Source organism: Pimephales promelas, chromosome 1 (assembly GCF_988280905.1).
Source record: "Pimephales promelas chromosome 1, fPimPro1.hap1.1, whole genome shotgun sequence".
NCBI lineage: Eukaryota > Metazoa > Chordata > Actinopteri > Cypriniformes > Leuciscidae > Pimephales > Pimephales promelas.
In genome coordinates, this window is record NC_142769.1 from 227,526 (window position 1) to 243,699 (window position 16,174).

General features: G+C 38.5%; 1 protein-coding gene across 10 annotated transcripts; it reads left to right on the forward strand.

Moving 5' to 3' along the window:
• The first annotated feature begins 10 nt into the window (after positions 1-10).
• LOC120470361 (uncharacterized) lies at positions 11-15,583 on the forward strand. Of its 10 annotated transcripts, XM_089130230.1 has the most exons (20): positions 11-510; positions 1,924-2,037; positions 2,166-2,328; positions 3,995-4,187; positions 4,511-4,601; positions 4,833-4,894; positions 5,325-5,433; positions 5,521-5,582; positions 5,865-5,976; positions 6,319-6,380; positions 7,004-7,115; positions 7,360-7,421; positions 9,060-9,162; positions 11,094-11,158; positions 11,309-13,313; positions 13,396-13,458; positions 13,689-13,754; positions 14,152-14,217; positions 14,350-14,415; positions 14,698-15,579. In XM_089130230.1, the coding sequence occupies exons 2-20, from the start codon at positions 1,935-1,937 to the stop codon at positions 14,934-14,936; spliced, it is 3,804 nt and encodes a 1,267-aa protein (XP_088986356.1). In that variant the 5' UTR covers positions 11-510; positions 1,924-1,934; the 3' UTR covers positions 14,937-15,579. The 10 variants fall into 10 exon arrangements, 8 of the variants coding, with proteins under 8 accessions (XP_088986356.1, XP_088986334.1, XP_088986375.1 ...); XM_089130208.1 differs by lacking the exon at positions 11-510 and having other exon boundaries at positions 1,288-2,037; XM_089130249.1 differs by lacking the exons at positions 11-510; positions 14,152-14,217 and having other exon boundaries at positions 1,288-2,037.
• The last annotated feature ends 591 nt before the right edge of the window (positions 15,584-16,174 follow it).

Sequence of the window (16,174 nt, forward strand, 5' to 3'; positions counted from 1 at the left end):
TGTGTGTGTGTGTGTGTGTGTGTGTGTGTGTGTGTGTGTGTGTGTGTGTGTGTGTGTGTGTGTGTGTGTGTGTGTGTGTGTGTGTGTGTGTGTGTGTTTGTTTTGGGGCATAGAAGGACAGATTTCAAGACATTTCAAAGAGCAATGAGGACCCTCTGGTATATGAGGACAGTTGGCTGTCCTCATAAAAATAAACCTTATAAAACCTTTTCTCAGCATGTTTTAATACCCAAAAAGTGGTTTTCTCAAAAGTCTTCATGTACCAAAAACCTGACATATTTTGTATAGTTGTGTGTCCGACACTGCCCCCTATCGGTTGTCGGGGTCCCTGCATGTTGGGACACACAAGCGCGGGAAATTATACACAACGCGGGACATTATACACAAGGCGGGAACTGCGCATGCTCACATTTGAAAACTCATTTTGATTGGCTGGATAGGAGAGAGCTACGTCAGTCATCAGCTGATTAATTTTCCCGGGAGTTCTGAGAAGCACGTCGTGGAGAGCAGGTAAGAAATTAATAACTAAACGTTTTAATAGGTTCCAATGACAAGTATTGTTACGGTTTTGGTGTTTAGCAGATGCTTTTTTTCCAAAGAGACATACAAATAAAGACAATATAAAGTTAAACTTAACAGTAAAACGGGTCCTTCCGCAAATTCAAGGCCTTCAACTTTGACACATTAAAAAATATAATAGCGTTACATTTGATCGATTTGTTAAAAAATATCCATGAAATGAAGGCAGCTTAAGAGTTACAAGAAATTGTATTGTGCCATCTTTTTTATTTTATGACTATTTATCTACCTCATGTGCTGATATGTTTGTCATGCCTTTACAGACGCATGCATTACTATATCCAATAGTTTTAAGTAGAACTATGTTATAGTTTTCACACATGAGCAGTATTTTAGTGCTTCTTTTCCCTGGGATTTGCAAATGTTTTTTTTTTTCAATCTTACATTTTCCATGAGGGTGATCACGTCAATTAATATATATATATATATATATATATATATATATATATATATATATATATATATATATATGAGAAATATATATAAGACATGCATACAAGAGAAGTATAAAAAATAGGGCTTTGACAAAAATACATGTAGGGTTACAATAGAAAAACTTTGAAGATCATTACAAATATAATTGTTAATACTTTTTAAGAAATTAATGAAAGTAACAGGATTGACAGAGTAACTGAACATGGCTGACAGGACATATTATTCAGTATACACTGGAAATATTTGTTTACATAATATTTTAAAGTTTTACATTTTTAAATTGCATTATATTATTTTTTGCACTCTTATAGTTGTATTAGTGAAGCACATTACATTTCTAAGAGATCTAAAGCCCTGTTTCACAGACATGGTTTACACCAGTGGTTCTCAACTCCTTATTTAATACACCTGATTCAGATCTTTAGCTCGAGCTGAGGATCTGAATCAGGTGTATTAAATAAGGGAGACATACACAATATGCAGAGCAGTGTGTTGCAAGGACTAGAGTTGAGAACCACTGGTTTACACTAAGCCAGGATTAAGCTGGTGTGCATTTTGAGACAAAACTATGACTCTGACATATTTTAAGATCTGTCAATGCAAGTTTTTTTGAGTTAAAACAGCTCAGTCATGCATGTTAGTCTGGGACTAGCTTAAGCCTTGTCTGTGAAACCGAGGGCTAATGTTTTAGGGCATTGAAATTAGATCCTTTTGCTCATCTGTCTGTCGGTGTTTATCTCCTCACAGAACTTAAAAGGTATTGATATACTGACAGCAGGGAAATTTTATGTGAATGTTATGAAAGCATAGCTCAATTGAAACTGTTTAAATATCCATGTAGTGAGATTAAAAGTAGTGTTGAGATGTGAGAAGATGTGGTGTTAACATTTTTGTTCTTAATTTCCTTAGCAAATTCAGTCATGCCACGGAGAACTACTCCCCTTCAGGATGCCACTAATCACATCCTTGCTGGAAGAGACAAGAGTTCAATGTTAGAAATTAAATATATTAATCCTGTTAAAGGTAAGTGACTTTGACACACTGTAGGCTAGCCTGAGGGGTTACACGTTACTGGTTCTTGAATTGATATTATAATTGTTTTCAGTTTATCACTATTAATTTTACAAACATTAATAAGGTTGTGTTTGCAGGTCGTGGTATCTTCACTTTAGCTGTTTTCAATCAAGGAGACTTTGTGGTGGAGTACAGAGGGGAGCTCATTGATGCAGCTGAAGCTGAACATAGACGTAAACTGTACCACAATGCATGTTCGACCTTCATGTTTGAGTTTAAATGGAAGAGGAAGACATGGTGGTAGGTTCAGAATGACTAATATGTTTAGATTTCTATTGTGAAGTCAGGATTTCTGAAGTTGGGCTTATGCGTTGCGACGTTCGTCTGTTATAGGACAACTGAATAAACGAACGGACACTGATTAGCTACTTGGTCTACGTTTATTTAAAATTAACAGCAAGACAACTTGATGTGAATGTGCTTTCCAATAAATGAATCACACACAGTAAACAAATCCTTAACACCAAAAAAACTTTGCAATTTAGACGCGCAAACTGCGTTGCGGTGAGACGTAGCTACATGCTCGGGCAGATTCGGTTAAAAGTCGGTCGTCTTAGGACACGGCGCCACGCGATGTTGGGGTCTTGCCGTTCTTGCGCACCGAACGCGCTATTTTTGCCGCGCGCACCTTCATGCTCGTGCGGACGCGTCGAGTATATACAAGGCTTTACTCTGTGTCAGCGGTCAACCGTGTTACTCTGATTGGTAAAGCGGCAGAGATTTCAGACCTCCGTTTATTAACCGGTCACACCCCATGTAGAACATTCATGTTTGAACATATAAACATTTGTCATTTTTGCTCAGTTTGCAGTGCTGTTGCATGTTTTGTCTCGAAACGCATATTTGACAGTGAGTTGACAGTAAATCTGCATCCTAACTCAAGCTAATACTACTATGTTAAATTAATGTTCATTAACAAAAACAGTAACATCTGTAAGATATATATATATATATATATATATGACCATATTTTTATTTGGTAAAATGTAATATTCTGACTGTTTGATTTTTATTAAAATTAACCATTGGTCATCCAGTATCATGCGCTTGGATCATGATAACCACAGATAAAGCCAGACATAGCCTATAACTTAGCACCTCACTATCATGGCAAATTGTAACTTTATGGTTTCTATGGTATTTGTATGAAAAACAGTAGCCTAAATACATTGTTAAATACTGTAATTATATTTGTATTAGTCATTTAATACATTTTCTACATTAATAATATAATACAATTCAGTACATACCTAATTTCATGGTGCAGTTAATATTACTAGGCTATCATTACAGTAAATCCATGAAAAATGGATTCAGTATCAATTTAGATTCTGACTGTACCGTTGCGCACAGTGTTTCTCCTGTTCGTCAGTGTTGTTTCATCTGCCTTTAAACTGATTTAAATCACTGAGACATTAGTGTTCTTCACTGAAGTCAAGCGCTTCTCACTGGATCTCGTGAGCGAGATGATGAGAGTAAATGCGTCTGCTCTGGTGAGCTCACGCTGCGCTGCTGCTCGGACTTTGAGCTGAGCGAATAAATGCTCCGTGTGGTGCGCGATTCAAGTAGCCTGACTACGTCAGACTTGTACTTCCGCTCAATTTCATTTCGCTTCTGTACATCGACATCTCTCAGTAGCGCCCCAGCGAGAAAGAAAACTTTTTAATTGTGCCATGCCAGACTCTGTCTACGAAGCAAAGCGAAGTCGCAGAGTTTGGTATTACCAGACTATGGTTCAAGTGAGTTTCTTTCTGCTTTTGGTGCATAAACTTTATCAAACTGTTGATATCGTTTTATCAAGAAAAAATGCATCGAACTATACTTTTAATACAACTGTATGTTGGCACAATTCAAAAGTGTTTCACTATAAACGTCTGTTTAGTACATGATGTTTGTATATTTTTAGTATTGACGGAGCTCTTGAGGACGGTTCTTTTGGGCGTTTAGCAAACGATGAATTCAAGGCACCGAATTGCAGAATGAAGTTGATCGAAGTAGAAGGGAAGCCACATCTCTGCCTTTTTGCTCTGAAGGAAATTACGGCAGGAACTGAAATCACTTATGACTATGGTGGGAAAGATTGGCCCTGGCGTAAAGAGGTGGGTCACTTGTCTTCTTTTTTTTCCCCTATGAATTGGTGTCATTGTTTAAAGCCTATATTTTGACATCTTGATAACAATGCAATCATCTGTCTTAAAAGCTAATGTGTGTTATGCTGAGTCAGTTTCATGATGCCACAGAGATTACACAATACCTATCGCTTATTAGTGTCATTTAGAACCAAAAAAAAAAACAGAAATCACTGCTTTGTAGTATTCAATCCAGTTCTCAGTCAATCTTGTCAGGTTAATCTCAACTTTGCTTGACTCTCCCAGCTGATGCCACCAAGCTTATCTGTATATGTTGTCCTGTATGTTTTTAGATTCCCCCTACTGTTACAAGCATTTCTGTCCAAGAGTCTACTAAAGACAGTGTCCAAGACCAAATCATGTCATCCACAGTCTTTATTGAAGGTCAGTGACTTTTTGACTTAATGTTTTATCTAGTTGTCAATGGTGTACTGTAGATGAGTAAGAAACTTTTATGCCACATATTGCCATGTTAACGGAGATGGTTTTACAGTAGTTATGGTGGGCATATAAACTTATTGTGTCTATAAAGGATGTGAACCAGTGGTTGCTTCTAGAGTGACCCACAACCCCACACTCCCTGGTCTTGCTCATATTCTTTTCTGTATTCTGCAGAGACCAGAGAGAGACCAGAACTCCAGTCCTGCAATATGACATCAGGCTGTTCTGCTTCTGAGGTAAGGCTGAATACAGTGTCTGTTAAAGCAACATGTCCCATTGTTTTACAATGGCTAAGGAAATGTCACAACACAAAGCATCACCACACACACCTGGTATAGTTTTATTGAATGAGGGCACAGCAAAACGTAATTAATTATTCGGAAGTAACAGTTCTTCCGCAAAATATATTTTCTGTAGCTGAATTGTAGGCAAGTAATTCACAAATGCAGACAGCGTAACTTTGTTGAACTAACAAAGGAAAAATGCAGCCAGAGATGTGACGTTATGAGAATTTTCCAAAAGGATCCAATGTGATCCAGCCAATCATATTCAAGGGTCAGAACATTTTAAATTGTTACTCTGTCTTAGTCAGGTCAACTATACAATAACACAGTTGTGTAGGTGATGTCCAAGTTCACATGTGCATTTTCTGTTTAACTTGTTTAGACACAGCTTAGTGGTGCAAGCTTCTCTTCTGGCCAACACTCCGTTGCAGTGCTTGGTGACCACACCCATGACTTGGAACCCAATGTTTTCTCTACAGATTTAGTCAGAAGTGAGTCCCTCTTGAATAAGCAATGCCTGGGAAATACTGGAGTCCTGTAAAGCACTGTGCCTTCATGTCCTGTGTTCTCTTCAACAGACACTGAATTGAGAGCAGAGTGTCAGACATTCAGTCCCACACCAGACAGCCCTGAGCATGAGGTTAGTTTGAATTCAGCTGTTTATTGCGGGATGTCTGAATGTTTAGAATTAAGGGACATATTTCTGAATTCATTATCATACTGCAGATACAGTCTGAATATCTTTGTCTGTAAAGAAGGTCATTATTTAAAATTTTGTTTCCCTGTCTACATCATTTTGAGTGTCATAAACTTAAAGGTTTGATTGAGGGTTTGATTGAGGGTGTCCCTCTTAGGTGAAATGGACACTGTACCAGTTGATGCCTGTTCATCTTAGCATATTGCTGTTTGTTTTTTTTTTTAGGTGCACTGTGTCAGAGGTCAATGTGGCACTTCTGAGAAACCAGGGATTGGTGAAGTTGATGTCCAGCCCCAGGAGGGCTCGCCCCCTGTGTCATCAACAGACCCTGCCAGTGGTCAGTTATAGTTTTGAGTTAACTTCTGGGAATGCATGTCATGCCTGCTGAGGGTTTACAGGGTCGCCGTGATTTTGCCAAGTAATACATGGTCCTGGATCAACATATTTTGTTGATCCTGGATTAACATTCCTGTCCCAAATTTAGTCATTACCCAATCCCTACCCCTAAACCTAACCCTACCCATAATTTTTCCCTAAAATTATAGGGTAATGATAGGTGAAAAACACTGATGTTAAAGTACTTCACCCTGATTCTAAGCCTAAACTTGACATAAACTGTAAACTTGTTTTATGATATGAGGAAAGCCAAGCACTGAATCTTGCGTGTTCCCTTGTACAGAGACTGAACCGAGATCAGAGTGTCACGCATCCAGAGCTGCGCTGAATGACTCTGCTTGTGAGGTGAGTTTGAATTCACTTGTGTTTTGAAATTGACCAGTGGTTAGAAGTAATGGGATGTTCCTTGGAACAGTTTTCAGTGTTTTAATAAACCTCTTACAGCTACAGTACGGTGGTTATGTCCTCTATTCAGGATGGATGGTCTTTTCAAATCGCGGTGTCCCCCCAACACTGGATTTTTTCTGAGTGTGCCACACACTGGCAGTTCAATAGTGGAAGTCTTAGTTTCAGCATGGATGTCATTGATAGAACAGAGGAAAGTGTCCTCACATACCTAGAGTTTGTGTGTGTTACAGCCTGTCCTCACATAACATGAATATTCCTGTAACACACACAGATGTAGAAACTACAGCATGTGCTTGTAAAGTGGCTAGTTAAGGAATAGGGTTTTCCCTATTTTATATACATTCTTAGTTGTGGCATCTATGTGTACCTATATGGTTCATGGACCATGGTCAGCTGTTTCTTGCGGCTTGATGGTAAAATTATTTTTTTTCAGTGACATGTCTCCCCTATACAAAATGGTTCCTAATTTTGTTAAATATTCTGTCTTTGCACATATGCAGTATTATCATCTGTGCCAGTTGATGCCTGTTCATCTTTGCATATTGCTGTTCTTGTTTTAGGTACACCATGTCAGAGGTCAATGTGGCACTTCTGAGAAAGAGGGGATTGGTGAAGTTGATGTCCAGCCCCAGGAGGGCTCGCCCCCTGTGTCATCAACAGACCCTGCCAGTGGTCAGTTATAGTTTTGAGTAAATGTTGTTGACTTCTGGGAATGAATGTCATGCCTGCTAAGGGTTTAAAGCATGAAAAACATCTGGCACTGTCAGGCTATTTTTAGATAATTATTTTATGGTTTGATGGACATTTTGAGTAGGACTTTGTCTATCAGGGATGTGAGTTGACTATGTTTTGCCTATATGTGGTTTTATGATATGAGGAAAGCCAAGCACTGAATCTTGCGTGTTCCCTTGTACAGAGACTGAACCGAGATCAGAGTGTCACGCATCCAGAGCTGCGCTGAATGACTCTGCTTGTGAGGTGAGTTTGAATTCACTTGTGTTTCGAAATTGACCAGTGGTTAGAAGTAATGGGATGTTCCTTGGAACAGTTTTCAGTGTTTTAATAAACCTCTTACAGCTACAGTACGGTGGTTATGTCCTCTATTCAGGATGGATGGTCTTTTCAAATCGCGGTGTCCCCCCAACACTGGATTTTTTCTGAGTGTGCCACACACTGGCAGTTCAATAGTGGAAGTCTTAAAGTTTGAGCATGGATGTCTTTGTCCTTGCATACCTAGAGTTTGTGTGTTACAGGAATATTCATGTTATGTGAGGACAGGTTGTAACACACACAAACTCTAGGTATGTAAGGACACTTTCCTTTGGACTATCAATGACATCCATGCTGAAACTAAGACTTCCACTATTGAACTCCCAGTGTGTGGCACACTCAGAAAAAATCCAGTGTTGGGGGGACACCGTGATTAGAAAAGACCATCCATCCTGAATAGAGGACATAATGGATGGGCAGCTTCTGTCCTGCAGAGTTTAGCACCAAGCCGAATTAAACACACCTGAAAAAGCTAGTCAATGTTTTCAGGATTACTAGAAAAGAGTTTGTCAGGGTTGGAGCTAAACTCTGTAGGACAGTGGCCCTCCAGGACAGACGTTGCCCATCCTTGATATAGTTACACATAGATGCCACAACTAAGAATGTATATAAAATAGGGAAAACAATATTCCTTAACTAGCCATTTTACAAGTACATGCTGTAGTTTCTACATCTGTGTGTGACACAAACTGTCCTCACATAACATGAATATTCCTGTGTCACACACAGATGTAGAAACTACAGCATGTACTTGTAAAATGGCTTTTATATACATTCTTAGTTGTGGCATCTATGTGTAACTATATCAAGGATGGGCAACGTCTGTCCTGGAGGGCCACTGTCCTGCAGAGTTTAGCTCCAACCCTGACAAACTCTTTTCTAGTAATCCTGAAAACATTGACTAGCTTTTTCAGGTGTGTTTAATTCGGCTTGGTGCTAAACTCTGCAGGACAGAAGCTGCCCATCCATTATGTCCTCTATTCAGGATGGATGGTCTTTTCTAATCACGGTGTCCCCCCAACACTGGATTTTTTCTGAGTGTGCCACACACTGGCAGTTCAATAGTGGAAGTCTTAGTTTCAGCATGGATGTCATTGATAGTCCAAAGGAAAGTGTCCTTACATACCTAGAGTTTGTGTGTGTTACACACGTACAAAGATTTTTACCTTTTTTTTCACATTTTTTTTTTTACTTTAGTTTCTTAGAATTGGCTTTACTTTTCTTGCTTTGCTTAATTAGATAGTCCAGGTTTAATCAACCTATTTTCTTGCAGTTTGAGGTTATGTAGTGCTGTGGCAGAAGTGGTAGAAGTAAATCTTTCTCTTTTGTGTGTGTGACGAGTGACACCCCAACAGTTAACCAACCTAAACATAAGTCATATGAATTGAATTTACTTCGCTATTATATCTCAAAAGTAACTTATTTCCCCCTTTTTTATCTCTCCTGATTTTATCTCTTGGTTGTGTGAAAGTAAAAAAAAACTCACACAAAAAAATTAATTCATGATATAATTTGTGTGTGTAAAGGTTTTATATTTATATTTGTTTTAAAAAAATGTTTTCACAGTGTACAGTCCATAAGCTGGTTTTTGAACTGGTGAGAATTGACAAATGCTGGATATGCCATTCACCTTTGACATCTATCAAATGGCACGGTGTAAGATGCAAACGTAAGTGTGTTATTCATCTTCTCCTAATTAATGCATTTCTCAGTACACCATAAGTTGTTTAATTTCATTTTATCGGTCAGTTCCAGACTCACACCTATAAAGCATGTTGATTGAATGTTTTATCAGTTCAAAAACCATTGCGGTGGAAAACACTGGAGTGGCAGATACTATGACGTATCAGGCAAGTGAGTTTGCAAGCTGAGGCACATAGCAAAGAACAGAGAGCATACCTGCAAACTTGTTGCCTTTTGGCTAAATTTACCATTTTGGCATTTCTAATCAGATCGCGCAGGGTTTCCCTAACCCCTGGAGACTTTCGTTTTTGGATGTTGAACAAGTTCTTAATTCCTTTGCTGTGATCATTTATATTATTAGGCTAACTGTCCTATTGCTCTTTGTTGATTAGACTTAGGCCTAAATTAGGCTACAACGTAAAATTCTCACAAATGTTTTCTTCTTTCATCCGGTTCGCTGCAGCTCAGCTAAACGCGTCTTTAATGGACTTTATTCATTGGTGTGACCGAAATAAAATTACAACTTATAGATGAGTTGTTTGCAATGTTAACCCAATCGCACAATAAGCGAAACATCGCTGTTTGAATTTGATGTAGACAAAATTTAACGATCCCATATTTGCGACGATAACAATGCAAAAAAGGCAGTTCTTTGTTTGATGTGCTACGTGAACATAGGGCAATACTTGTGCTTCTTCGTCAGCATTTTTAAAGATTCGCTTGGCTGAGAAGCATAATGCACAAACATTTCATTATGTCTAATGAGTATCAACAAGCATATGCCCTCAAGTCCGTGGTGCACTCATGTCATTGCTAAAGTCTTTCTGTAATTATGCATATGCTCACAAACTTCAAATAGGATGTTAAACCCTTTGAGCAGAAACTATCAAACTTGCAAATTTCTTTTTGTCTGACCAATAAGCATTTCCAAGTGTTTTTTTTTCTAACTTATATATATATTTTTTTACTTCGTGCCTTCCAATAAGTCACTGGGCCTTATTTACGCATCTGAGTTGATGATAGTTTCAGTGGGCTTTTCGAGTGGAATTAGAATTTAGTTTGGCTGATTGAGATGATAGATGAACTGTATATAAAAGCTCATAATAAACAAAAAAATTAGGGCTAATAAATCAGGACCTAATTCAATAGAGCCACCAAGCAATTGGCTATCCAAATGCTTGGAGGTGTCTCCACACCTTTCCAATTACTTTCCTTTTTATTCTCACTAGCCTTATTAATTAATGTAGGATGAACATTTCATAATTTCTGTTCCCTATTAGACTATTCTGCCAGAACTCTCTGGGCCAAGGATGCATTCTGAATCACAGCTTGTATGGCCTCACACCTTCCATGTTGCACATTTAAAAAAGAATGTGTTTTGTCAGGTCAGACTGTTAATGTGTCTGTTTTTACAATAACAGTGTTTTAAAATCAGAATCTCAAATCCCTTGATTGTTCGGACAATGCCATATATCATTTGTATGTTTAATTCTGTTTGGAAATCCCATCAGAATGCACCATTTGAACAGTCATTTTTCAAAAAATCTGCTTTTCATTCTGAACTCACTTTATGCTTAAGTTTTCAGTTCACTTTATGTGTATGTTTAGTGGTGTTGCTGAATTTATTGTGTGGGATCACTACATACATTTTTAACTTTGACTTTGAATGGGTAATGTAAATGCTCTGCCACTCCAGTGAATTCTGCCTTAATGGTCGAAACCTGTCTACTTTTTGTCTAAATGGAAAGTTTTAGCCATCACTCAAACTGTGCATTTGTACTGAACAGTTCATTTTGTTAGTATTTCTTGATCATTAGTGTGAAGCTGTTTGCATTTAATAAGAAAATTAGTATGTAATTGGTCAGCATGGGGAATTGACTAATTGTTGTCTAACGCTGCCTAATTTTGTCTGTGAAGAATGTTCTGGTGTGTGGCATAAAATCTGCCTCCAGAAATCCTCAGAAGACTGGGATATTTCAGATGTAAGTGTGCATTGAAGTATAATATGCTTAATATCAATAGGATGGCTCTTAGCAGTTTGTTTTTGACATCCATCCTTCCTATTTGTATTTCTGTTAAAGTATGCTGTTAACTAAATTTAATTTCATTAATTAATTTAAAGTACTTTGCAGGACGATGTCTCATCTGGTGACGAGTACATCCCAGCATCTGTATCGGATTCAGAAAGCTCAGGGACAGAGTTGAGTGTTGAGTTGCCTGGACCATCCAAAAAGTCCCATACCACTAATTTGCCTGATTTAGGTGTTACTTTCCCTGAACAAGACCAAACCATAGATATAGAGGACAACTCAAGGGATATCTGTAAGAATATCCTGATGGATCTAGAAACTACTGGTGATCTCCAAAGTGACCCAGAACCAGAAAGCTCAGAGTCATACCTGCAGAAAACAAAAGATGCGAGTAACGAAAAGGGTACTGTGGATGTTCTTGGCCAAAGTAAATCCCCAACCAAATCAGCGAAATTCATTAAAAGCCAAGTCAATTATTGTTTTGTATGTGAAAAACCTCAAACAAAATTTGCACGTCATCTCGAGAGGCATGTCAATGAAAATGCTGAAATCGCACAGGCGCTCCAGTTCCCCAAATCATCAAAGGACAGAAAGGTTCTTCTTGAGAAATTCCGAAACCTTGGCAACTTCAAGCATAACTCTACTGTTAAAACCACAGGGTCAGGCTGCCTTAAAGTGAAAAGGAGTTCCAAACAGAGCAGCAGCACTGAGACTTACGATTACTGCTTGTACTGTAAGGGTATGTTATCCAGAGCCGAACTTTCTCGGCACATGAAGAGATGTGCTCTAAGACCTGAGAATAATACTGAAGAGAGACCCGAGTTTAGAGAGAGAGCCTTTGGTATAGCATCTGCTCAGTCTACAATGTCCCAGCCAATTTCAAGTGAACTTTGGTCCGTGTTGGGCAAAATGCACAGGGATGACGTGTCCACTGCAATAAGGAATGATCATTATATCATGCAGTTTGCCCAGTCCCTCTTTAATAAGCATGGGAATGACCGATCAAAGCATGAGTATATAAGACAGAAAGTAAGGGAACTTGGGAGATTACTTGTGACTTTGCGCCACACAACTAGAATCCATAACATGGAAGAAGCGATAAAACCATGCAACTTCTTTATTCTTACTAGTGCTGTCAAGAGAGTTTCAGGTTTTGATCATGAAAACAACACTTTCAAAGCCCCAAGTTTGGCCCTGAAAATTGGGCATTCTCTCAGAAAGATAAGTGACCTCATCATGTGTCGTGTCCTCATGGAAGAGGACCAAGAGGCGATCGATTCCATCAGGAGGTTTCATGCACTTCATGAAACAAAGTGGTCTGAATTAGTTTCCCATTCTGCCTTATCTAACCTGAGTGAGGCAAAATACAACAAGAGCAGCAGGCTTCCACTGGCCAAAGACGTTCAGAAGCTACAGTTATATCTTGGTCAGCAAGTGGAATTGGCTAAGGAGAAACTAGCCGAAGACCCAACAACAGGCACTTATGCAGCACTAGCAAAGGTGACCCTCTGTCAAGTCATTTTGTTTAATAGGAGGAGGGAAGGTGAAGTGGCACGGATGACTGTAAAAAATTTTGAAGGTCGTGACATGTCACAGCTAAACGATGACATAAGCACTGGGCTGACAGAAGTTGAGAAGAGACTTTGCAAACAATTCGCCAGAGTAGAATTGAGGGGGAAAAAAGGACGAAAGGTTGCTGTGATCCTGACCCCTGATATGACTGCTAACCTGTCACTCCTCGTTAGTAAGCGGAAAGAGTGTGGAGTAACAGAAAACAACAATTACCTGTTCGCTGTTCCTTGTAGTGATGGTCACTACAGAGGGCAGTTTGGTAAATATGCAGATGCTTGTGGAGCCGAAGACCCTCAAAACCTCAGATCAACTTACCTTCGCAAACAGATCGCCACAATAAGCCAAGTCATGAACTTAAAAGATAATGAACTGGACCAGCTGGCCGATTTTCTCGGCCATGACATTAGGGTGCATAGGGAGTACTATCGACTGCCCCAGTCTACAATTCAGCTGGCTAAGATCTCAAAGCTGCTTATGGCTATGGAGAAGGGAAGTGTGAAGGATATTCAAGGAAAATCTCTGGACGAAATTGGTGGTACGTATCATTTACATGTTGTTAAATCTACTTCGGTGTCTGTGTAATAAAATGTGTTAATTTTTACAATGTCATTTAATAGATGGCATAGACGACGATATGGATACAGGATCACAATTACTCCTTAATGTTTCCACATTGCAAGGTACTGTTAAATTGGGTTCCAAGGCTACTGAAATTGTTGCATTCCGTGTTGCGGATTCTGTAATTGTATTGCTGAAATATTTAAAATAGGCTTTTTTTATATATACACATTTAGATAACTGTCTACTGTTTAAAAAAATGAACTTTTTAAAATTAACCTTTTATTGCCTACCCTCCTTGCTGTGTAATTGATACCAACTTTTTTTTTTTTTTGTCTTGTTTTGTTTTTAGACAATGAAGAAATGTTGGCTTCTGGGACTTTTGAATCACCTCACCTCTCCGAGACTGCAGCTCAAGGTATAATCTGAATGAAGGACCCAAAGTTTGCCCAACAAATATCATGTCATCATTAGAGTTTATTAAAATGTTTTAGTCAGGAATTTTCCAGTAGTATGATGGTTATAAACTTGGCTAGTATTTTGATGTGTTCAGTAGTTTGCATGATCATTTTAAAACAACAGTGAAGACTTGGACTGTGTAAAATCTACATCATTTCCTAGTAAAATTATCACTCAGGTATTGTTGCACAGTTACGCTCTCCTGACTTTATCCGGTTCAACAACTTTGCCATGAGTATACTTATTATAATATAGAATTGGCTGTCTACAGTGCTACATGTATCCCCTCCATGCCCATGGTAGGCAGACACGCTTTTTAAGCCCATACATTTATACTGTGCAATATTTTTTTTTAGATGACCAGGGGAACGCTGCCTGTGTAACTTCCAGATCACCTCATCTCCCCGACTCAGTCACTCAAGGTATTGTATTAATGCGATGCCATGTCCATCACTAGGCACCACTTATGTGCAGTCAACACTTACATTGGTTGGCAGACAGGCTCTTTAAGCCCATACATTTATACTGTGCAATATTATTATTATTTTTTTTAGATGACCAGGGGAACGCTGCCTGTGTAACTTCCGGATCACCTCATCTCCCCGACTCAGTTACTCAAGGTATTGTATAAATGCGATGCCATGTCCATCACTAGGCACCACTAATGTGCAGTCAACACTTACATGGTTTGTTTAGACGTATAAGGTATTAAAAGAAGCTGGATGTATTGTTTTTAATAAGGAGTGTTTTAGCAGAACTAAAGTCAATTTATTATCACACACATTGTCTACACAAGTTCCAGCTTGTTTGTCAATTTTGAACAGCAACATCCCTACCTACAAGTACATCTTGATGGCTCTTTTATCTTTTGTTTATCTTCTAATATTTTTTTAATTGTTCAGGTTTCCATGTCAAATCTAGGCGGTGTGTGAAGAGACCATGGTCTGAGGAGGAGATACGAGCTGTGATGAAACATATGAGGCCTTTAATTGAAAACGGTGTCACTGCCACCAGTGAGCAGTGTCTGAAGTGCAAGGAAAAGGAACAACCTATCTTGGAGAAAAGATCCATTCAGAACATTCGAGATTTTGTTCGCAACAGGGGCTTGGCGTTTAAAAGACATTCAAATGCTAAGCGCTAAATGCACTTTTGGATCGCCTTAGCCTTTACCTTTCTAGTCATGTTTTGCAAGTTGCTGTTCTATGTTCAGAAATGTTTTAGGTCACTTAAAGGTTAGTTCACCATAAAAAGTATAATGATGTCATTTAATGACTCGCCCTCATGTCGTTCCAAGCACGTAAGTCCTCTGTTCATCTTCTGAACACAGTTTAAGATATTTTAGATTTAGTCCGAGAGTTTTCTGATCTTCCATTGAACATGTGTGTACGGTATACTGTCCTTGTCCAGAAAGGAAATAAAGACATCATCAAAGTAGTCCATGTGACATCAGTGGGGTAGTTACAATGTTTTGGAGCATCAAAAATACATTTGCTCCAAAAATAACGAAAACTACGACTTCATTCAGCATTGTATTGTCTTCCCAATCTGTTGTCAACTTCACAGTGACCCTGCTGATGACGTGTTGATCTGGTGCACCCGAGCGTTGTTTACTGTCTGGGGGAGACGCACACTGTATTCAAGCTATTCTACATTGTTTGTATTTTAGTATTGCTATATTTTTTTATTATTATTTTTTTTTTACAATGGTGCGCCAGTGTGCATGTCGCAGATCCTAATCGCCAAAAGCGCTCGGGTGCACCAGATCAATACGTCATAAGCAGGGTCACTGTGAAGTTGACAACAGACCGGGAAGACAATGCAATGCTGAATGAAGTCGTAGTTTTCGTTATTTTTGGACCAAAATGTATTTTCGATGCTTCAAAACATTGTAACTAACCCACTGATGTCACATGGACTCCTTTGATGTCTTTTTTTCCTTTCTGGACAAGAACAGTATACCATACACACATGTTCAATGGAGGAACAGAAAACTCTCAGACTAAATCTAAAATATCTTAAACTGTGTTCAGAAGATGAACAGAGGTCTTACGGGCTTGGAACGACATCAGGGTGAGTCATTAATGACATTATTTTCATTTTCAGGTCAACCTCATCTTTTATTTTAATTTATTTCTTTTATTATTAAATGCATTTTAATTATTTTATTTATTAATCCTTTATTTTGCTTACAGGCAGTTTTGTTTTGTTTATTTTGCTATGTGGTTACCCTGGGCCTTTTAATGTCAGGATTCACTTATTTTATATGTAAATTTTTACAATGCTGTCCTTTTAAGGAATGGATTCTTGAGGTGACCAAATCAAATATATTTCAGTAAATCAACAAATGTTGTGTGTTAATGACCAACTTATATTATTTTC

What these genes read in the sequence shown, in the direction of transcription:
- LOC120470361 (XM_089130230.1), top strand. Translation starts at nt 1,935, where the DNA reads ATGCCACGGAGAACTACTCCCCTTCAGGATGCCACTAATCACATCCTT. An exon ending in ATATATTAATCCTGTTAAAG is followed by an intron (nt 2,038 to 2,165) that starts GTAAGTGACTTT and finishes TTGTGTTTGCAG; the next exon opens with GTCGTGGTATCTTCACTTTA. An exon ending in ATCCACAGTCTTTATTGAAG is followed by an intron (nt 4,602 to 4,832) that starts GTCAGTGACTTT and finishes TGTATTCTGCAG; the next exon opens with AGACCAGAGAGAGACCAGAA.